Below are 24,183 nucleotides of genomic sequence, written 5' to 3' on the forward strand. Positions count from 1 at the left end.
ATAAGAAATATATAAATACAGAGGGGCTGCAGCACACAACAGGAAAACAGTGACAGGGGCTCTTGGTTACGCTTTAACGCGCTTAAGCTCACTAACTGCGCCAAAGTGTCCCCGATCTGGTGAGTCCTACTCTACCATGCATAATGCCAGTTTTTATAAGCAGTCTAGTGGGAACTAATCCAAAAACCCAAGAGTCAACTAAATGGGAAAAAAGGAAATTAAAAACACCTTACCTTTCACTAGCTACCAAATGAACTCTCTGAACATGTGCAATGCACTCATTTATATGCTTAACTGTGCTAGAGGTGGTCGTGGTTATGCAGGCTCACAGGGGAAAATTATAAATAAATACCAAGGGGTGAGCAGCACAAACCAAATTTTATGCAATTCTATGCAAAGCATGCACGCAGCACAGGAGGTCCCCAACCTCCATAAGAAATATATATATATATACAGAGGGGCTGCATTTAGTTGACTCTTGGTCTTTTGGATTGGTTCCCACTAGACTGCTTATAAAAACTGGCATTTTGCATGGTAGAGTAGGACTCACCAGATTGGGCACACTTTGGCGCAGTTGGTGAGCTTAAGTGCGTTAAAGCGTAACCAAGAGCCCCTGTCACTGCTTTCCTGTGGTGTGCTGCAGCCCGTGTGTGTGTGTGTGTGTGTGTGTGTGTGTGTGTCTATATATATATATATATATATATATATATATATATATATATATATATATATATATATATATATATATATATATATATATATATATATGTTACGCTGTATACTAAAATGCCTTTAAATTGTTAGTCATTTATTCTGTTTATTTAATCAATATATCCTCCTATGATTTTTTTCCCTATATGATCGTGTTGGGCAGTTAATCTGTATTCACAAACCAATGCTAACATTTGTATGCATAATTCACATTTGATAAAGCTAATCTTGGCACTTTGCTGCCATCTAGTGTCTCGATAACACTGGTTTCAATGGTACTGTCCATTCTAATAAGAGTACTGGCAAAACCACGTACTCTTCTATGATATGCCCCTTTTCAAAATGTTGCAGATGGAACTTCCGGCAGATGACATCATCGCACACCCGCCGCACACTCCCTGATTCACGGTGAGCGTGCAGACTTGCGGCCACTGAGGGAACACCTAAAGCTGTTTAATGCAGCTGTACACTGATCAGCATGAAAGAGCCCTCAGGATTCAATGTAAAGATGCTGCCATGTGCAAAGCGCACATGGCAGCATCTTTACATGCAAGAAGTAAAAGAAACATTGGAAAAGAACACTTATGGCCAAATCATTTCCCACACTCAACACAAATGTCTCACAAGCAGTAAATTACATTCAAAACATTATACATATGGCTTCTCACCTGTGTGAGATCTCATGTTTAACGAGATTTCCTTTCCATCCAAAACATTTTCCGCACTCAGCACAGGAATAGGGCTTTTCACCAGTGTGAGATCTCTCATGTATGACGAGGTTTCCTATCCCAGGGCTTGTCCACACTTCCCTCTGGGTATTGCATGGTGGTTTGGGAGCCCCAGCTAGTGAGAGAGACCTGGGGCCCCCGGCTGTCGTGCGGACCAGTGTTTGTGATTTTAATTTTTTTTTTTTGCAGTTTCCAGGATGCTGTTGACAGGTGAGTGGTTAGGGAGGGGGCAGTGTGGGAGATGTGCCTACACGGGGCATCCCTGTAAATGATGCAATCCACGATTGCGTCCAACCGAAGCCTCCCACCTGAATGCTAATTTATGTAATTCCTGCTAGATTTGGTACAGCAGGCAAAGGGTGTATGACAGTACACCTGTTTGGCTGACTGGCGTCTGCTGGCCAGATAGAGGCAGGACATTGCTCTAGCTGGAAGTTAGCAATTGTGTTTGTTTCAGTGCTCAAAACATTTTTCACTCTCAGCACATGAATAGAGCAGCTCACCAGTGTGACATCTCTCATGCTTGACAAGGTTTCCTTTTTCTCCAAAACATTTCCCACACTCAGCACATGAATAGGACTTCATGTCAGTGTGACATCTCTCATGCGTGACAAGGTGTCCTTTCTGCACAAAACATTTCCCACACTCGGCACATGAATAGGGCTTCTCACCAGTATGAGATCTCTCATGTATGATAAGGTTTTCTTTCTGCCCAAAACATTTCCCACACTCAGCACATGAATAGGGCTTCTCACCAGTGTGAGATCTCTCATGTTTGACAAGGTTTCCTTTCTGCCCAAAACATTTCCCACACTCAGCACATGAATAGGGCTTCTCACCAGTGTGAGATCTCTCATGTTTGACAAGGTTTCCTTTCTGCCCAAAACATTTCCCACACTCAGCACATGAATAGGGCTTCTCACCAGTGTGACATCTCTCATGTGTGACAAGGTTTCCTTTGTGCCCAAAACATTTCCCACACTCAGCACATGAATAGGGCTTCTCACCAGTGTGAGATCTCTCATGTTTGACAAGGTCTCCTTTCTGCCCAAAACATTTCCCACACTCATCACATGAATAGAGCTTCTCACCAGTGTGAGATCTCTCATGTAGGACAAGGCTTCCTTTCTCTCCAAAACATTTCCCACACTCAGCACAGGAATAGGGCTTCTCACCAGTGTGAGATCTCTCATGTTTGACAAGGTTTCCTTTCTGCCCAAAACATTTCCCACACTCAGCACATGAATAGGGCTTCTCACCAGTGTGAGATCTCTCATGTCTGACAAGACTTTCTTTCCCTCCAAAACATTTCCCACACTCAGCACATGAAAAGGTCTTCTCACCTGTGTGAGATCTCTCATGGCTGACAAGGCTTCTTCTCTCTCCAAAACATTTCCCACACTCAGCACAGGAATAGGGCTTCTCACCAGTGTGAGATCTCTCATGTGTTAAAAGGTGTCCTTTCCGTCCAAAACATTTCCCACACTCAGCACATGTATAGGATTTCTCACCAGTGTGAGCTCTCTCATGTTGGACACAGTTATTTTTCCGCCTAAAACATTTCCCACACTCAGCACAGGAATAGGGCTTCTCACCAGTGTGAGATCTCTCATGTGTGACAAGGTTTACTTTGTGTTCAAAACATCTCCCACACTCAGCACAGGAATAGGGCTTCTTGCCAGTGTGACATCTCTCATGTGTGACAAGGTGTCCTTTCTGCCCAAAACATTTCCCACACTCAGCACATGAATAGGGCTTCTCACCAGTGTGAGATCTCTCATGTTTGACAAAGTTTCCTTTCCTCCCAAAACATTTCCCACACTCAGCACATGAATAGGGCTTCTCACCAGTGTGAGATCTCTCATGTGTTAAAAGGTGCCCTTTCCTCCCAAAACATTTCCCACACTCAGCACATGAATAGGGCTTCTCACCAGTGTGAGATCTCTCATGTATGACAAGGTTTTCTTTCAGCCCAAAACATTTCCCACACTCAGCACATGAATAGGGCTTCTCACCAGTGTGAGACCTCTCATGTTTGACAAGGTTTCCTTTCTGCCCAAAACATTTCCCACACTCAGCACATGAATAGGGCTTCTCACCAGTGTGAGACCTCTCATGTTTGACAAGGTTTCCTTTCTGCCCAAAACATTTCCCACACTCAGCACATGAATAGGGCTTCTCACCAGTGTGAGATCTCTCATGTCTGATAAGGCTTCCTTTCTCTCCAAAACATTTCCCACACTCAGCACAGGAATAGGGCTTCTCACCAGTGTGAGATCTCTCATGTTTGACAAGGTTTCCTTTCTGCCCAAAACATTTCCCACACTCAGCACATGAATAGGGCTTCTCACCAGTGTGAGATCTCTCATGTCTGATAAGGCTTCCTTTCTCTCCAAAACATTTCCCACACTCTGCACATGAATAGGGCTTCTCACCAGTGTGAGATCTCTCATGTATGACAAGGCATCCTTTCTCTCCAAAACATTTCCCACACTCAGCACAGGAATAGGGCTTCTCACCAGTGTGAGATCTCTCATGTATGACAAGGTTTTCTTTCAGCCCAAAACATTTCCCACACTCAGCAGATGTATAGGGTTTCTCACCAGAGTGAGCTCTCTCATGTTGGACAAGGTTTTCTTTCCGCCCAAAACATTTCCCACACTCAGCACATGAATAGGGCCTCTTACCAGTGTGAGATCTCTCATGTTTGACAAGGCTTTCTTTCTCTCCAAAACATTTCCCACACTCAGCACATAAAAAGGGCTTCTCACCTGTGTGAGAACTCTCATGAATGACAAGATGTGATTTCCTTACAAAAACTTTCCCACTAGTGGAACAGGAATACGATCCACCAGCAGGGGGAGAGCTGTGCTGGGTATGAGCCCCCGCAGGATTGAACAGGTGAGGGGAGTCTGGGGGAATATTTGGGGTAGCCAGGATATCTGCAGGAGACTCTTGTCTAGTGACATCATCATCCATTGTACAGTCTGTGGATACAGAGAGACGAGTCTCTGAGAGGTTCCTGATGCCGGGACTCCGCCCTGCAAATAGAGAAACATCATCACTTCCTGTTAGAGAATTCTGAGGGGAGGAACAATTATCATTCGGGATGGTCAGTGAGCTGCTGATAATTCCAAAATGGTGCAAAGATGATGCAGATTATAAAAGGTCCAAATGCAGCATCTGCATTGCGCTGCATATAATTAGCATATCATTTTTGATCACCACACCCCCTTTGGAAAAAGCCAGAAGTCTGGCGAAACATGTCAAGGACAACGTGGTCTGGCGTCTGATGGCTCTGACACCTGTCGACTACTGCACCCACCCCTCGCGCTAGGGCAGCACTTCAGAACCTCCCCCCCCCCGGTTGCATCACTGACATCTTGATGCCAAACGGAGCTGACTAAGGTGAACTATATGAGGCTACACACTTTGGCTTTGCAGCATCCTCATGCAGACAGCGATGTGACCACCTCCTCTGAATACATTGTTCTGAGTGGAGCAGGCAAGACACTGGGACACTGGTACTGTATGCAGATTTCTCTGATATTAGTTTGATGTGCTTTATGCCTACTCTTCATGGAGACTCTGTTATTGCTGCATGCAGTGTCTGCCGCTCCAAGTCACTTGTCAGTGGATCATGAATTACCCCATTTACTATCATTGAGTTGATGGAAGGCTGTACCGAGGGTCCTTAGTGACGATTATCCATATGGGGTTTTGCAACTTTAACCTGGGCTTGTCATCAACCTTTGCTCAGTCGCATTTAACCGTATGCTTCACTGTTTTGTGCTCTGCCTGTTGCTTTATGCTTTTCTGAACTTCATAGACTGCAACCTAATCTTGATTGTCTGCAGCCTGGTACGGATATTGTGATGCACATATGAACTTTTGGCCAATCTTGTACATATGAGATACTATAACTAACTCTATAGAAATGTCCTGTCCCTGCAGGGACTTCTGTGGAACTTTATCTCTTCCAACCAATCTTTGGTGCTTTCAGGGGTTTAGTGTGAGTGAGGGGAATGTATGTGTGTGGAGTGGGTGGTCTGATCAACCAACATCAATCCCCTTTTTATACACTATGGGCGTTTGTATTTTTTGATAAATAAAATGTTTTTGATATTTTAAAATTGTTATATCTAGTAGGGTTTTTTGTTGCTTGGGGTATATGCCTTGCTTATTGGTCTCCTACATGGTTTTCATTATCATTTGTACCACCTCAGAGTTATTGGCATGTCACTGACCATTGCTAGTTATCAGTTATTATAGAACTGCAGAAAGTTGTGCCAATCACATAACGTTGCATCCATCCAAATTTTCTGTATCTTGGCATTTGGACAATGAAATGAATTTCCTGAGAAATGTTATTAGCTGCGTACAATTCGCATGACATTTGCACACAAGTACAGTTATTTGCATCTCACTGACCTCCCTACACACAGAGCATTGGCCACACATTTAAAAGCAGTAAATTGTACAAATTTTTTTTTTTGATTAGCTCAGAGCCTAGCCACAGTTTTGAAGGCCCAACCATATTGATAGGCTTCATCACCAGGCTCTTGGTGTTGGACATAAAGTCTTATCATATTTGCTAATCAGAATTTGCCAATCAAATTTAATTATTTCATAAAATTAGATAAAGAAGGGGAAAAGAGAAACAGACCAAAGAAGAAGAAAAGTACCGCATCCTCCCGCGTACAAGACGCCCCCCCCTCAGCAACCACGGAAGCAAAACTGTGCAACCCACGGCTCAACATTTATCTGCACACTGCCCTATGCTGGACACCACGCACAGACACACGCACAAACACGCACACAGACACGGACACACGCACAGACACACGCACACAGACACACGCACAGACACACGCACAGACACACGCACAGACACACGCACAGATACACGCACAGATACACGCACAAACACGCACACAGACACGGACACACGCACAGACACACGCACACAGACACACGCACAGACACACGCACAGACACACGCACAGACACACGCACACAGACACACGCACAGACACACGCACAGACACACGCACAGACACACGCACAGACACACGCACACAGACACACGCACAGATACACGCACAGGCACACGCACAGATACACGCACAGATACACGCACAGATACACGCACAGGCACAAAAAAAAGTACAACTTGATGAGACAATGGAAGCAATGTGTTACTCTTGTGACAACAGACCTATATGTACTTATAGCAAGAGATCTGTGTTATGTTTGTAGAGCAATGTGGTGTCACTTACATATTCTTATTACCATTGTATCCTCCTGTCACTCATATGCCCCTTGTAATGTACGTTTTTCATTCTCTTGTTCCCATTTGTGTAAATAATGATATTGTGACGTTACACAACACTGAGTTATAGGAGATGCGAGGTAGAGGAATTATCCATTTATGTCATGGAAACCCAAAACCACTAATACTTCTGTAGCTGGATATAAATACATCCATATATACAGTATAGCCATATCTCTACTCCCAGCCTTCTGTCCAACGAGGAACCAAACTGCTGCACATTGCAGCTCCTGTTGGACAGATCAGTGGGGGCGGGGAAAGGGTGTGACTACAAATCACTGCCCCCTCCCCCCCAAAAAAATTTTGGGAAACCCCCTCCACCTTTTTAACAAACCTGACATGACCTGGTTTTTATTAAATTAATTCATTAGTAATTCTCCATAGAGTTGTGCTTCCTCTTCCTCCTTCAATGCTACCCCCTTTAAAAAAAAAAACCCTTACCTTATTTTGTGTAATCATGTGACACAGGTTCTGCCATAAGAAGCTCTTAAGCTGGTCATATCTGAGCTGCAACATACATTTATCTTCTCAATACAGAAGGTATTTGCGATTATTCAGGTTGGAGTGAGCTTATGATGTCTCCCACAATGCATCACTGCTGAATATGCAAATCATCCCTGAAAGCTAAACATACCTCCAGAACTGCTGGAATGCAATGATGTGTCAGCTTGTTTCAGCTTTCAGGGACAAAAAAAGGATGATTTGCATATTCAGCAGTGGTGCATTGTGGGAAACCTCATATGCTCACTCCAACCTGAATAATGCCAAATACTTTCTGTTTTGATTAGGCAAATTTCTGTTTAGCATAGCATTTTAGTGAGAGAGCTTTTTGGTCCTTTTTAGCCCCTTACACACTCCTAGGAGTTCTGATTCAACATGAGCTTGTTGGGCAATGTGTAAATGTGAGCTGGAGTAACAGGAGGACAGTCACAGCGGATGTGATGTAACATGTGCTGTGACTTTCTATCGTTGTCATGGCTGCCTATGTCACGTCTGATTCCTGTCACTGCAATGGGCACAGCATTCATCTCCAAACTAGTGCTGGACGAACATTGTGAGTGAACGTTCAGGGACTATTCACAAACACTTCTGCAAATGTTCACAAACCGAATGTTCGCGGGGAACCCACTGACTGTAATGGCAGGTGGACTTCAAAAGCCATCAGGGCATATTTGCAGCCACACTTTCTTTTAAAAGTTGTCAAAACTGTCCAAAAATTCAAGCAGTGGCACGGCGGGGGGGTCAATGGAAACATTCCCCCATAACATGTATTTTACACAAAGGGTTTTTTTTAAATGTGTAAACACGAAAAATTGCATTTGGTTTCTATATTTCTCAAATCATTCTTTCAAATCAGTTCTTTGGAATGGCCACTGTGTTTACCTGCCTAAAAATTGTTATTTACAGCAACTGTAGCAGAGGCTTTAAATATTTGACATATTCCTGTAACTGCGGTCACAAAATCTGCTGCTTGTGCAGTGTGGGCCTAACACTGCACTACAATCTCCACAGTGATGGGAAACTCTTTGTGTGACAATGTCAGGTGACAACATTTTTACAGTACAATACAGCCACTCAATCACTTTATTTTATCACAGTGACAGGCTGTAACAGTGACACAGCCACACACTACACTATACTAAACAGGTGGTGTATACAAGCTACACACCACAAACAACAACAAATAACAGCAGGATCATCCCTCAAAAGGACTTTTGGAGTCCCTAGTTAGTGAACTGCAAGGAGCAGAACACCTATGGAAGCAGCTACACTGCACTGAATAACACAGAACAGTGTCAGCAAGCTATCTCTCTGTTCCTCAATCAGCAGCACAGCTCTCCCTACACTGACTCCAGTCTGACTGTAAAATGGCTGGCAGGTTTGTTTCTTTTATGGGGTGTGTGGCTTGTATGGTAAATATGCTTAATTGGCTGTCCTGCCTCACCTGACCTGAGGGTGAAGGGTCAAAACACGGCTACATGTTAAAGTATGGGGGCAAACATGAACTTCCTATAAGCTTTGCGGTAAATACAAACGGCAAATGTTTGTCGTGGATTGTGGGTGCAAGTCACTAAAGCAAGCCTGACATACCCAGGTGATGGGAGAAGTCAGGCAGTGGGTGCAGGGCACTAAAGCAAGCCTGACATACCTAGGTAGTGGGAGGAGTCAGGCAGCGGGTGCAGGGCACTAAAGCAAGCCTGACATAACGAGGTGATGGGAGGAGTCAAGCAGCGGGTGCAGGGCACTAAAGCAAGCCTGACATACCGAGGTGATGGGAGGAGTCAGGCAACGGGTGCAGGGCACTAAAGCAAGCCTGACATAACGAGGTGATGGGAGGAGTCAAGCAGTGGGTGCAGGGCACTAAAGCAAGCCTGACACACCCAGGTGATAGGAGGAGTCAGGCAGTGGGTGCATGGGGGCAATGAAGCAAGCCAGGGAGAGTAGAGAGGCAGGGAATATCCCATAGATAGTCTCCCTGGTTGCAGATACTGGACACACAGCAGGGCAGTTGCTGCACGTTCTACCAGACAGGTACCAGAGTACCACACCTTTATTATCTTTATTACTTATTTTATCAATATTATTAGCTTATTATTTATCCATTCCTGCATAAGTATGCAGCCTGAATGCAGAGCACTATAGCACACAAGGGGCTCGATTCACAAAGCGGTGCTAACCCAGTTAGAGACTTTAGGCGTGATAACCATTGCACCATGCTGGTGAAAAGCCAGTTTAGGTGTGATAAGTTTAAGCGTGATAAGTTTAGGCATGATAAGTTTAGATCGCGCGCAAAGTCCCGCACGCAAAGCAGCGCCATTAAACTCTATGCAAAGTGCACCAGACTTTGCTAGCGCAAAACTTTTGATCAGCTGTGCACTGCGGTGCTAACCCAGTTGGTGCTTAAACTTATCACACCTATACTTATCATGCCTAAACTTATCATGCCTAAACTGAGTTTAGGCGTGATAAAGGGCTTTTCACCAGCGTGCTAACTGTTAGCACCGCTTTCTGAATCAGGCCCAAGGACACTACGCTGATGGGGAAGTAACTAGATTCTTTAGCCCTAATTAGATAGCGCATCATATCCTGTACGCTGCTGCACACATAAATCAGAGCCCGATTGGTGCTAAAATATTCAAAGACAGCACAATGTCACTTTCAGCCCATGCTCCCACTGACAGCTTTAAGGGCAGGTCTTTTTAAAACACTCCTTTGCATTGCAGAGTGGTTTAATAGTGTGGGTGGAAAGTTTTATGATTATTATCATTATTAGTTTGTGGTTATTTTTAATTATTATTTTTGAGATTTTTTTTATTTATACTTCCGGCTTAACCATTTAAGGATGACACTAGTGGAAACCTATGCCCTGTTTTGATGCTGTTGTAGCTGCCAGGGTGTAGATCTCAACTCACTCCTGCGCATACTCGTCACTCTCACCAATCACGTCACTACCTCCCCGCCGCAGCTCACTCGCCCTGCTGTCTCTATGAAGGCAGAGCCCTGTGAGCCGGTCAGGAGCTGATTTCATTGGCTCCTAATCCCGTATATCAATGTAAGCAACTCCCATTGGCTTACATTGATAGACACTGTCAGGGGCCAATGAAAGCAGCTCCTGACCAGCTCACAGGACTCTGCCATCATAGAAACGGCGGTTGTGGCGGGTATTACAGTGATTTGTCGGTATTCCGTGTTTCTGGTACCAGCGGTCTCTGGTCCTAAAGGGGTAGAGACCGCTGGTACTTAAGTAATTAATTATTTGATGGTTTTATCATCAATTTTTGCTTATTCCGTTATTTATATGTATTTATTCATATGTTTTTAACCACCTGAGCGGTCTGGACGAGCTCAGCTCGTCCAACACCGCCGGAGGCTGCCGCTCAGGCCCTGCTGGGCCGATTTTGATGAAATAAAAAGCAGCACACGCAGCTGGCACTTTGCCAGCCGCGTGTGCTGCCTGATCGCCGCCGCTCTGCGGCGATCCGCCGCGAGCAGCGGCGAAAGAGGGTCCCCCAGCCGCCTGAGCCCTGCGCAGCCGGAACAAATAGTTCCGGCCAGCGCTAAGGGCTGGATCGGAGGCGGCAGACGTCAGGACGTTGGCTGACGTCCATGACGTCACTCCGCTCGTCGCCATGGCGACGAGGAAAGCCAAACAAGGAAGGCTGCTCATTGCAGCCTTCCTTGTTACTTATGCTTGCCGGAGGCGATCGGAAGAACGCCTCCGGAGCGCCCTCTAGTGGGCTTTCATGCAGCCAACTTTCAGTTGGCTGCATGGAATAGTTTTTTTTTTATTTAAAAAAAACTCTCCCGCAGCCGCCCTGGCGATCTTATCAGAACGCCAGGGTGGTTAAGTAATAGCCACTCTCAATTGCTTTTGTATCTGTAAGTGTGGACAGGTGCCGCCTGAGTTTTTTTTATTACATAACACTAACTTCCTCCTTAGCGCATTGGCATCTCCCCGCCCCTTATGCTAAGTAGTCTGAGACAGAGACTACATAGCCAGTGCCCCACAGCCGATACGTCACCTGAAGAAAGCGTGGTATCGCCAAAACTGGTAGTGATGTCAGTGTTCTCCCCAGAATTTTTTTTCCAGCCGGGTGGTATGAAAAAGTAGCCAGGTGGGGGAAGGTTATGCATGGTGCAACAAGGTGGGGAATAGCCCCCCCCCAATAAGTTGACAGGCTAGGCTTTGTCTTTTGTACTAGAATATCTTAAAAGGATACTTAACCGAAGAAAAATTAGGCTAGTTACTTACCTGGGGCTTCTTCTTGCCCCCTGAAGTCCTCCTGCTCCCTCACCGCCATTCCATGCTGCTCTGTTCCTTAGCCCCGCACCTCCTCGACCATGCTCCTGTGGCCAGGAGTGCTTTGCCCATGTGCAGTAGCAATTTTTAGTTACCGCGCAAGTGCAAAATGCTACTGGTCACAGGAATGTGATGGAGGAGGTGAGTGACGTGGCCACGAATGCAGCTTTCAGAGAGGAACAAAGCGGTGCAAAATGACGCCAAAGGACAAGAACAACTTAAGGGGCTGGAAGAAGCCCCAGGTAATTAACTAGCCATTTTCCTTTAACAGTTAAAGTGTCCTTTAAAGTTCTAACTACCCTTCTGCTTATTTGACAATGAAACTACCAGCTTTTTCTATATACATGGGTGGTCCCAGTGTGGAGAAGAGGATTTCTGGGCCATAGCAGGATATTGATAAGCAGGTAGCTTATCAATATCATGCTATGGCCCCAGATATCCCCTCTTACACCACCCAGGTATATAGGAAACATGGAAAAAAAATCTTGGTAATTTCATTTTTAAACCCCCCACTCACTTCTGGCATCAATCAGGGCTGGGGAAAGCAGTGGCAGGACAGGATAATTGAGGAGGTCAAAGGGTCAAGCATAGTAAAGTTCTGGCTGGCGGGGGCTGAGTTAGAGGCCCCTCTCCTCCATTGTTAGCAGCTAGCGAGATTTACACACATACACAAACACGCTGCGGCTGGCAGCAGGATCAGTACAGGGAGAGGAGGAGAGCGTCTGGCTGGACATGCCATAAAGATCAGAGCTGCGTGTTATCTCCTAATATCTTCAGCTCATATGAGCTGCAGGGAGAGGAGGAGGACAGTGTCTGGCTGAGTGGCCGTACATTCCTCTTCCACAAGTACAGAGCCGTGCTTCCTCCCCGATCTTCAGCTCATATGAGCTGCGTGTGACGTCACCTGTATTCCTCCCCCCTCCCTCCACACAACTGCTGGGAGCTGAGGAGGAGGGTGGAGATAGCGTCCCTGATTGACAGCGGCTGGCTGCAATGATACAGCCACCGCTGATCACTAATAAATGCACAGTGCAGGAATAATTTTACCTGGGGCTCATGGATTTCATCCGGGCGGCCCGCCCTGGTAAAAGGCTCTAGGGAGAACACTGGATGTAATGGCACTGACGTGAAGCAGACACGCCCCCTGCTTCTCCCACACCTCCCGGAGCCACATGCCAGAGAGACACTATCGCAATGCCAGGTCCCGGACAGACCTTGGAATGGATGCAGCAGACGTGGGCAGCCCCAAACATGCATGTTTCTTTTTAAACCCATGTAAGCGCAACCCCTTGTGCAACTTATAAATGAATAGAATTAATGCACTATAGGAGAGCTTTCTTCCACCCCCCCCCCTCTTTTGGTTGCTAAGCAACCAGGGATTGCACAAAGGTGGCTGAACAATGACATAAGGGCATCAGCACTGAAACTAATTAGCAGAAATGTAACACTTTATTAGGTTAATCAGCGCTGTTGACACTAGCAAAAGGTCACATCTAAAGTCTCAGAGGAAAAGCGGGCAGCCCAGTGTGAGAGAATAAAGAGACCTTTCCCTTCCTCAGTGTCTCTGTATTGCTATTGTTAGAATGCTATCACCATATACAGTGGTGTGAAAAACTATTTGCCCCCTTCCTGATTTCTTATTCTTTTGCATGTTTGTCACACTTAAATGTTTCTGCTCATCAAAAACCGTTAACTATTAGTCAAAGATAACATAATTGAATACAAAATGCAGTTTTAAATGATGGTTTTTATTATTTAGTGAGAAAAAAAACTCAAAACCTACATGGAGCTGTGTGAAAAAGAAATTGCCCCCTGAACCTAATAACTGGTTGGGCCACCCTTAGCAGCAATAACTGCAATCAAGCGTTTGCGATAACTTGCAACGAGTCTTTTACTGCGCTCTGGAGGAATTTTGGCCCACTCATCTTTGCAGAATTGTTGTAATTCAGCTTTATTTGAGGGTTTTCTAGCATGAACCGCCTTTTTAAGGTCATGCCACAACATCTCAATAGGGTTCAGGTCAGGACTTTGACTAGGCCACTCCAAAGTCCTCATTTTGTTTTTCTTCAGCCATTGAGAGGTGGATTTGCTGGTGTGTTTTGGGCCATTGTCCTGCTGCAGCACCCAAGCTCGCTTCAGCTTGAGTTGACGAACATATGGCCGGACATTCTCCTTCAGGATTTTTTGGTAGACAGTAGAATTCATGGTTCCATCTATCACAGCAAGCCTTCCAGGTCCTGAAGCAGCAAAACAACCCCAGACCATCACACTACCACCACCATATTTTACTGTTGGTATGATGTTCTTTTGCTGAAATGCTGTGTTACTTCTACGCCAGATGTAACGGGACACGCACCTTCCAAAAAGTTCAACTTTTGTCTCGTCGGTCCATAAGGTATTTTCCCAAAAGTCTTGGCAATCATTGAGATGTTTTTTAGCAAAATTGAGACGAGCCTTAATGTTCTTTTTGCTTAAAAGTGGTTTGCGCCTTGGATATCTGCCATGCAGGCGGTTTTTGCCCAGTCTCTTTCTTATGGTGGAGTCGTGAACACTGACCTTAATTGAGGCAAGTGAGGCCTGCAGTTCTTTAGATGTTGTCCTGGGGTCTTTTGTGGCCTCTCGGATGAGTTTTCTCTGCGCTCTTGGGGTAATATTGGTCGGCCGGCCACTCCTGGGAAGGTTCATCACTGTTCCATGTTTTTGCCATTTGTGGATAATGGCTCTCACTGTGGTTCGCTGGAGTCCCAAAGCTTTAGAAATGGCTTTATAACCTTTACCAGACTGATAGATCTCAATTACAGTACTTTTGTTCTCATTTGTTCCTGAATTTCTTTGGATCTTGGCATGATGTCTAGCTTTTGAGGTGCTTTTGGTCTACTTCTCTGTGTCAGATAGCTCCTATTTAAGTGATTTCTTGATTGAAACAGGTGTGGCAGTAATCAGGCCTGGAGGTGACTACAGAAATTGAACTCAGGTGTGATAAACCACAGTTCAGTTATTTTTTAACAAGGGGGGGCAATCACTTTTTTACACAGGGCTATGTAGATTTGGAGTTTTTTTTCTCACTAAATAATAAAAACCATTATTTAAAACTGCATTTTGTGTTCAATTATGTTATCTTTGACTAATAGTTAACGGTTTTTGATGTGCAGAAACATTTAAGTGTGACAAACATGCAAAAGAATAAGAAATCAGGAAGGGGGCAAATAGTTTTTCACACCACTGTATATTCATGAATGATAGTTATAGATGGCAAAAATCTAACAGGAGCACATAGCATAACCCCTAATATGGCCAGTCTGTGAGCAGTGACATTAATAACAGCAACACAGATACACATTACTCTATATTTACTGCTGATTACTCACCTGTTCTGCCCTCTGTAACAGTGTCCTCCTCTTTACTTGTCCTCATCATGTCACTCTCCTCCATAGACTGCTGATCACTCCTCACATACGTCTCTTCTTCTTCCTGTTTACTTGTCCTCATCATGACACCCTCCTCCATGGACTGCTGATCACTCCTCACATACTTCTCTTCTTCATCCTCTTTATTTATCTTCATCATGTCACCCTCCTCCATAGACTGCTGATCACTCCTCACATAGGTCTCTTCTTCTTCCTCTTTACTTGTCCTCATCTTGTCACCCTCCTCCATAGACTGCTGATCACTCCTCACATACATCTCTTCTTCTTCCTCTTTAATTGTCCCCATCATGTCACCCTCCTCCATAGACTGCTGATCACTCCTCACATATGTCTCTTCTTCTTCCTCTTTAATTGTCCCCATCATGTCACCCTCCTCCATAGACTGCTGATCACTCCTCACATACGTCTCTTCTTCTTCCTCTTTAATTGTCCCCATCATGTCACCCTCCTCCATAGACTGCTGATCACTCCTCACATACGTCTCTTCTTCTTCCTCTTTAATTGTCCCCATCATGTCACCCTCCTCCATAGACTGCTGATCACTCCTCACATACGCCTCTTCTACTTCCTCTTTAATTGTCCTCATCATGTCACCCTGCTTTATAGACTGCTGATCACTCCTCACATACGTCTCTTCTTCTTCCTCTTTAATTGTCCCCATCATGTCACCCTCCTCCATAGACTGCTGATCACTCCTCACATACGCCTCTTCTACTTCCTCTTTAATTGTCCTCATCATGTCACCCTGCTTTATAGACTGCTGATCACTCCTCACATATGTCTCTTCTTCTTCCTCTTTACTTGTCCTCATCATGTCACCCTCCTTCATAGACTGCTGATCACTCCTCACATACGTCTCTTCTTCTTCCTCTTTAATTGTCCCCATCATGTCACCCTCCTCCATAGACTGCTGATCACTCCTCACATATGTCTCTTCTTCTTCCTCTTTAATTGTCCCCATCATGTCACCCTCCTCCATAGACTGCTGTTCACTCCTCACATATGTCTCTTCTTCTTCCTCTTTACTTGTCCTCATCATGTCACCCTCCTTCATAGACTGCTGATCACTCCTCACATATGTCTCTTCTTCTTCCTCTTTAACTACAACACTTCCATGTATAAGTGCTCCCCCCTAAGTGCACAAAGTGAGAGATAATGTAAATGTGAACACAGATAACAGCATACACAGGAGGAAAGAATGTGACATGGTTTGGAGTCTCTGGGGACCCTCAGCTCCACCTACCTGATGATGGTGGGGGATGGTGGGATCTTCCTGTTGACAATCCTGGGAATAAAGAGGACCTGTACATCTCTCTGGTGGGTTACTGGATCCATCTGCAGGAAACAAACACACTGACTGAATACATGTGAAACTGAAAATTTGAATTATGTGCAAAACTCCATTTATTTTAGTAATTCAACTTAAAAGGTGAAACTAATATATGCAATAGACTCACTACATGCAAAGCAATATATTTCAAGCCTTTATTTGTTATAATGTTGATGATTATGGCTTACAGCTTATGAAAGCCCTAAAATCAAAATCTCAGACCATTAGAATATCGAGAAAATACTCAATATCCTAGGCTCAAAGTGTCAGACTCTAATCAGCTAATTAATCCAAATAAATCCTAAACACCTGCAAAGGGTTCCTATTTCATATAATAGTTTCACCTTCTAACCTTTTGGGGACCGCTGATAGTAGCCACACTTGCGGCTGTTCTAGCCTGATGCGGCGTATCTCTACGCCACCCACCATTTCTGCTCCCGACGCGATTGTGCACACCTGAGAGGGGAGATAAAGCTGTCATATGACAGCTGACATCTCTCCTAAATAATCAGCAGCCATTGCGTATGGCTGCTGATCATGTGATCACTACGATCGCAGCGGATCGTAATGATCACTAACAGTGCTTCGGTGGTAGGGGGGAAAGAAGAGGATCCACTCACCTCCTTAACATTCCTGTGACGATCGGCGCCCCCCTATGCTCTGGATGGCATCTCTGCTCCCTCTGACATCAGCGCCAGGTCCCGGCTTGATGACGTCATCAAGCCACGACCCGGGAGCTGAGCGGCAGCAGGAGCAGAGATGCCGGCCGGAGAAGAGGGGTCCACTGCGGCTCATCACTGGAGCCTGGAAGGTGAGAGAAGGCTGCCAGCGAAAGGGGGGACATCTGGCTTAAAGGGGGACACCATGCCCAGCACGCAGCACTGGGGATCCGGCTACCTGATCCCCCAAATGCGCTTCCCCCTCCCATGCAAAAACGCCTGGTCCTTAAGGGGGTTAGGCAGCCGGTCCCCAATAGGTTAAGTTGAATTACTGGAAAAAAAAATTAGCTTTCACCTGTACATGGTCTCCATGTGTTTATCAATTGACGGAGGGGATGTCAGTCTGCACTGTTCTTAACAAGACATGCAAGTCTCCTCTCTTACCTGGTGATGTGAGGAGGGGCTGATTCTCCATCATGGTGTCCTTGTAGAGGTCCCTGTGTCCTTCTATATACTGACTCTCCTCCATGGAGGGAGAGACAGTAACATCCTGACCCCTTTTAGTAGCCTGTCACACACAACGATACTGTTAGCACCCAGACACACTGCTTGCTGTTACTGGATAATATCCCATAATTCCCAGCACTGCTCACCTCTCCTGTCAGCAGCTCCATCACCTTCCTGGTGATTTTCAGAATCTTCTGCTTGTTGTGTCTCTCAGATATCAGGGAGTGAGGTGGGGGCACCGTGATGGTCACATGATCACCGGACTTTATTGGAGGAAAACTCTGTATAGAAAGACCAACAATAATGTCACATGACCTCCCAAAATCCTCCTCACCTCTCCAGTCAGCTGTTTGCAGGGCCGGGACAAGGTTCCCCAGCACTAGAGGCGGAGAGTCCTCCAGTTGTGCCCCCCTGTGTAGGTAGCAGATGTAGCCCCAGTATTAAAGGAAACCTCATTTATGAAAAAAAAAAAAAACCTTAATGGAGGTTCATAAATTATGTAAAAAAAGGGAAGAAAGAACAAACCAGTATATGCTGTTCAAAAACTGCACGATTTATTTGCATAATCATATACCAACACCTAAAACTGTAAAAATTAGTGACAGTGTAATCCGACACTAAAATATTAAATATAATAGTTGTCGACAGAAAACTCTTGGAAGTACAAAGGTAAAGTACAGTAACTCACTATGAATAATATTCATTGGTTCCTAGACACCAGTGAAATAAATCCCACAGAGAATAGGAGATTCTGTGTCCAGGTGGAAAGGTCATACCGGGAGCACCCAGCCATCACATAAGGAGGTAATCCAATAAGTATCAATCAATTTCAAGGATTATAACCACTCACAGAGGATAACTGGGTACGACCAATATGATCAATAAACAATCATTCACAGAATAAATAAAGAGAGGATCCATGCATTGTAATGTGCCCAAGGCAATTGCCATATGATAGTCCTGTGACATACTCCAATAAGCACCGTATATCAATAAATCATTAATTTCGTCAGAGTCCATCCAGCGTAAGGATTTAAAGGTAGATATGGTGACTTTTTGTTGCAGCTTCACACAATTAGTTCCCAATAAAAGTATTTGCAGTTATGCAGAAGTTCAAAAAAGTACACCAATGAGAGCTTTCAGTGCAAAGGTAACACATATAAGCAGCACAACTGCAAAAGGATTCCTTAATGCAACAAACAAGCATAAATATTAGCCATCCATTAGGTTCCTAGCAAAAATGTCATTTGTAGGTTCCTCAAAGCAGCTTGTAAGCATAGTTGATATCAAATCCACTGATTGATGATCCACAGCGCCAATCGCACGCTGAAAACGCAATCACAATAGTTCAGTAGTAGATCTCCCTCAATAATATGCAATGTCGCCACATCTAATAGCAAAGTTCAAACAAGTAGTATAAGCGTTGCTGTATAATGGTCCAAAGTTGGGCCAAAAGCGCGCATCTGGAATGGAGGAATACTTGCATAAGGGTAGTATCAAGAAAGTTAGTCACTTATCTATTCCATATTGGCTGTGGATAGTGATAGGTAGTATAGGCATTGCTGTAGGATATTCCAAGATTGTGCCCAGAGCGCCAATCGCACACTTCTAGAGTGGCACAGATACCTGTATGAGGGTAGTCTCACACTGGTAATAGTCACTTATATGGGCCGGTTGGCTGTAGGAACCCCGGCTGGGAACATAGGGCGGCTGCTATGAGGTGGAACGGACAGCAATGAGGCCGGCGGCAGGAGAAGATAGTGGTGCTGCATCACAGGATACCTCTCACTACAGTTCTCCTTTAAGGATTTCTTCTTTTATCTGCATGGAGAGCTCCTTTGACTGCATGTTGTCTGTTCACAGCAAAATCTTCCACATGCAAGCACCACACCACATATCAACTCCAGGCCTCTTATCTGCTTAATTAATGATCACAAAATGACGGACTCGTCCACACCTGCCCATGAAATAGCTTTGGGTCAATTGTCCAGTTATTTTTTAGCCCCTTAAATGAAGGGATTGTGTTAAAAAATTATATAGTTACCTCACATTTAAATCCAATAGTTTTGTTCACCCCACTGGATTAAAGCTGAAAGTCGGCACTTCAACTGCATCTGAGTTGTTTTATTTAACCATTTCAGCCACGTGTATTTTCACCTTATGGATGAGAGGAATTTTCACATTTCAGCGCTCCTCCCATTCATTCCCCAATAACTTTATCACTACTTATCACAACGAAATAATCTATACGTTGTTTTTTTCCGCCACCAATTAGACTTTCTTTGGGTGGTACATTATGCTAAGAATTATTTTATTCTAAATGCATTATAATTGGAATAATAAGAAAAAAATCCACTATTTTTCAGTTTTCAGACATTATAGTTTTAAAATAATTCATGCTACCATAATTAAAATCCACATTTTATTTTTTAATTTTTTTTATAAAATTACACTCACCTAAAGGATTATTAGGAACACCTGTTCATTTTCTCATTAATCAACAATCACATGGCAGTTGCTTCAATGCATTTAGGGGTGTGGTGCTGGTCAAGACAATCTCCTGAACTCCAAACTGAATGTCAGAATGGGGCATTATTTAAATACCACGGGCTACCTGAGCATTGTTTCTGACCATGTCTATCCCTTCATGACCACCATGTACCCATCCTCTGATGGCTACTTCCAGCAGGATAATGCACCATGTCACAAAGCTTGAATCATTTCAAATTGGTTTCTTTAACATCCCAATGAGTTCATGTAACGATCGGTGTAACACAGAGAGAATCTGATTATTGGTGATCTGTAGTATCACCAAAAATGCAGATATATACCTGATTATTGATGATCTGCAGTATCACCGATAATCAGATATATCACTAACCTCTGGATACCTGAGTAATATGAGTGTTTGGTGCAACAGTAGTACTTTGAGTAATGCACCTGCTGGGCAGGTGATATTAGGCAGTAAAGGAACACTGCTCTGAGAGCACAGGAACCTTCCAGCAGCCTGAGATTCTCCAAGGGGTGAAGTCAGGCTGGAGACAGGAAGGGCCAGAGGGTGAGTGACACCTGAAGGTGGATGTCACTATCTGATCTGGAGACTGTCTCTTAAGGGGAGAGATAGCTCTCGAGGTCGGACACGCCTGGTCGGTAACACACGGACAGATAAAGTACAAAGACAGAAGGCTGATTCGGTATCCAAGGCAAGCAGGGTCTGGCAACGGAATATCAGATATGCGAGGTACCGAATCAGAGGACAGAGGAGTAGTCAAGAAAGCAATAAGTCATAACAGATATCAAACAATGCCTAGTCTTGGGTGTAAGCTCCGTGATAATCAACACCCTGGAACTAGTCTGATATATATATATATAACAGAATGGTAACACAAGTCCCTAGACTTAGGTGTGAGGTCCTTGATCATCAACACCCTGGAACTAGTCTGAATAATAACAGAATGGTAATACAGATTCCTAGGCTTGGGTGTGAGGTCCTTGATCATCAACACTCTGGAACTAGTCTGAATAATCACAGAATGGTAATACAGATTCCTAGGCTTGGGTGTGAGGTCCTTGATCATCAACACCCTGGAACTAGTCTGAAGCATAACAGAATGGTAATACAGATTCTGACAAAAGGTCTGAGTGCTACCACGTAGTGATCGCAACGGCAGACAACCAGAGAATGACCAGCACCCAGTATATATAGTACAGCGCTATCCAGCGCCTCCCCTAAGTGCTGGACCAATGAGAACTGGTTGCAACGTCAGCTGACCGGCTTGGTCAGCTGACACGCTTCTGGCTGTCATAAAAGTTCTGCCTCTCAGCACGCGCGCGCATTCTTCTGAACCTGTGTGGACTATCAGTCCCAGCCACACCAGACATGTGTTGTGAACCACCCGCCGCGCTGGACGTGGAACCAGCCGCACCGCTATCAAAGCATGCGACGGTTTCTCCGCGTCTAGCCACACTATCAGATGTAGGCCCACGCTTGCAAACCGCCGCGTTGGACGTGGAATCAGCCGCCTTGTTCTGAGCACACGCGGCGGCTTTTCCACGTTTTCTCACAGTTCACTGTCCTAAAATGGCCCCCACAGTCACCAGATCTCAACCCAATAGAGCATCTTTGGGATGTGATGGAACGGGAGCGTCGTGCCCCGGATGTGCATCCTACAAATCTCCATCAACTGCAAGATGCTATCCTATCAATATGGGCCAACATTTCTAAAGAATGCTTTCAGAACCTTGTTGAATCAATGCCACATAGAATTAAGGCAGTTCTGAAGGCAACAGGGGGTCAAACACTGTATTAGTATGGTGTTCCTAATAATCCTTTAGGTGAGTGTATATCCCTAGTATAATGCATTGTGACAATATTTTATTTGGAAATAAAGGTGCATTTTTTCAGTTTTACATCCCTCCTCAGTTTAGCTAGCCAGTCGTCCCCCAGTATTAGGTAGGCCCCTCCCTAAGTTAGACAGGCAGATGACCCCCCCCCCCCCCAGTATATGGCAGCTCCCTCCTCAGTCTAGCTAGCCAAATGTCCCCCAGTATTAGGTAGGCCCCTCCTTAAGTTAAAAAGCCAGATTGGCTCCCAGTATATGGTAGCCCCATCCCCAGTATAAATAGCCAGATGTGCCTTTGGCGCTATCTAACTTGGAAATAGGGGCAACCTAAGAGCAGTGTTCTCCCCAGAATTTTTCTCCAGCCGGGTGGCATGGAAAAGTAGCCGGGTGGTGCGAGATGGGGAAATTTGGTGGTTATGGGGGTTATTGCTGTGCTCCACACGGGAGTGTTTATTTCATGTCAGATGTTAATGCTGCTGAGAGAAAAGTAAGGGTGGTCGGGATGTGGCGGGTCAAGGGGTATTGCATATCTCATAGTGCGCATACCTTGTAGTCTCTTTACACTGGCTCAAGAGTTCATTCTTTACTTTGTGCAATGGACCACTTTGCACAGACTTTTGCTGGACAGTTTTCACAGCACAGAGTAACTGCCAGAGTTAGCTCACAGGCTGACATTATAAGAAAATAAAAAACAACATATACCAGAAGGTCAGATGATAATGCCCAATATATGGGGGATATGTGCAGGAGTAAACTAACCTATCACTAACAATGATCTATCAGAAAAAAAAAAAGACCACAATTAATCACAAGCCTGATCATCATTCAGAAAATTTTGTTTTGCAGCTTAGGTGCACACCATATTGGCCAACACAAAGCACACCGCAGCACCAAGAGACAGCTAAAAAAAAAAAGCAAATAAATAAGTGTTGTTGGTTATTAGCAGCTGTGTTACAAAATGCTGGGTAAGCTGATCAGACCTCCAACGCAATCCAGGGCTAAATAACAAAACCGAGATCAGCGCACAAGGAAAACTTCTAAAGGGCAACCTACACTCCCACAGAGTGATAAATAACACTAGCAAAATGAAGGCGACAGCCAAAAGCAGAGTGAAAGAAGATCAGCAGCTTACCCACGTGTAAAAGACTCAGGGAAATAGCTACACTATTCTAGCTGACTGGCTGTCACGCTGCTAAACTTCTCATTCGTGGAGGAACGCTCCCAGCCGCCCACAGCATTCTGAGCAGATAGTCCCGCCTCTTATGCCACCCAGCCAATGAGTATTCTGGAGGCACCAGGCATCACAAATACAGCCTGCCAGGAAGTGCGAGGTCCCCTATGTAGAGGAGAGTGGCTCACGCAGCGTACGCGGAGCGCAGTACTTTTCCTACGGCCCGCCGGGAACATCTAAAAATGTATGTGCAATAAAAGCCAGGTGCGAGATGACTGCCCAGCGCGAGATGGCAGCCGGGCGGGCGCCCAACTTACCCGGGCGGAGCGCCCACCTATTTGATGCTGGGGAGAACACTGAAGAGCCCCCAGTATTAGGCAGCCCCCTCCCCAAGTTAGATAGCCGGATGTGCCCCCAGTATTAGGCAGCCCCCTCCCCAGTATAGAAAGTAGATAAGCCCCCAGTATTAGGCAGCCCCCTCCCCAGTATAGATAGCCAGATGTGCACCCAGTATTAGGCAGCCCCCTCCCCAGTATAGATAGCCAGATAAGCCCCCAGTATTAGGTAGCCCCCACCCCAGTTTATATAGCCAAATGTGTCCGCAGTATTAGGCAACCCCCTCCCCAGTTTAGATAGCCAGATCAGCCCAATATGTGACCCAGCTTCCCAGTCTCCTTACAGTGTGTGAATACCAGCCAGGTCAACATCTGCAAGGAGTTTGTATGTTCTCCCTGTGTCTGCGTGGGTTTCCTCCGGGCACTCTGGTTTCCTTCCATATCCCAAAAACATACCGTTAATTGGCTTCCCCCTAAATTGGCCCTAGACTACTATACTTGTGGTCACCTCTGAGGGAGAGTTAAGTGACAAGACAATATACTCTGTAAAGCACTGCGGAAGATGTAGGCGCTAGACTAGCCAGTTATAGACTTGCACCAAGATGCCAACCATAATCTATCGCACATGTAGAGGGACCACACGTTACAGCAGTTATATAAAAGTCTCTTGTAAGGCAATTTCTTCAAAGGGGGTGATCAGGATAGTGACAGATGAACTATGACCTCCTCTGTAACAAAGTATGCCCACCCCGACCTCTGCTCTGCTCAATATATAACAACAATTACCTCTTCCAACAATGACTCCTCTCCTTTTCCTAAAACTTCGCCTCTGCTGTGA

The 24,183-nt window shown here is 45.0% G+C and overlaps 1 protein-coding gene across 1 annotated transcript; it reads right to left on the reverse strand.

The window, feature by feature from the left end:
- Positions 1-774: 774 nt before the first annotated feature.
- On the reverse strand, positions 775-24,183 carry LOC137535282 (zinc finger protein 585A-like). Its single transcript, XM_068257102.1, has 6 exons — positions 24,132-24,183; positions 17,643-17,777; positions 17,434-17,557; positions 16,244-16,335; positions 14,941-16,132; positions 775-4,480 (listed from the first exon to the last, which is right to left on the reverse strand). Exons 2-6 carry the CDS (start codon positions 17,661-17,663, stop codon positions 1,893-1,895), a joined length of 4,017 nt encoding a protein of 1,338 aa, XP_068113203.1. The 5' UTR covers positions 17,664-17,777; positions 24,132-24,183; the 3' UTR covers positions 775-1,892.

Source organism: Hyperolius riggenbachi, chromosome 10 (assembly GCF_040937935.1).
Source record: "Hyperolius riggenbachi isolate aHypRig1 chromosome 10, aHypRig1.pri, whole genome shotgun sequence".
NCBI classification, from domain to species: domain Eukaryota; kingdom Metazoa; phylum Chordata; class Amphibia; order Anura; family Hyperoliidae; genus Hyperolius; species Hyperolius riggenbachi.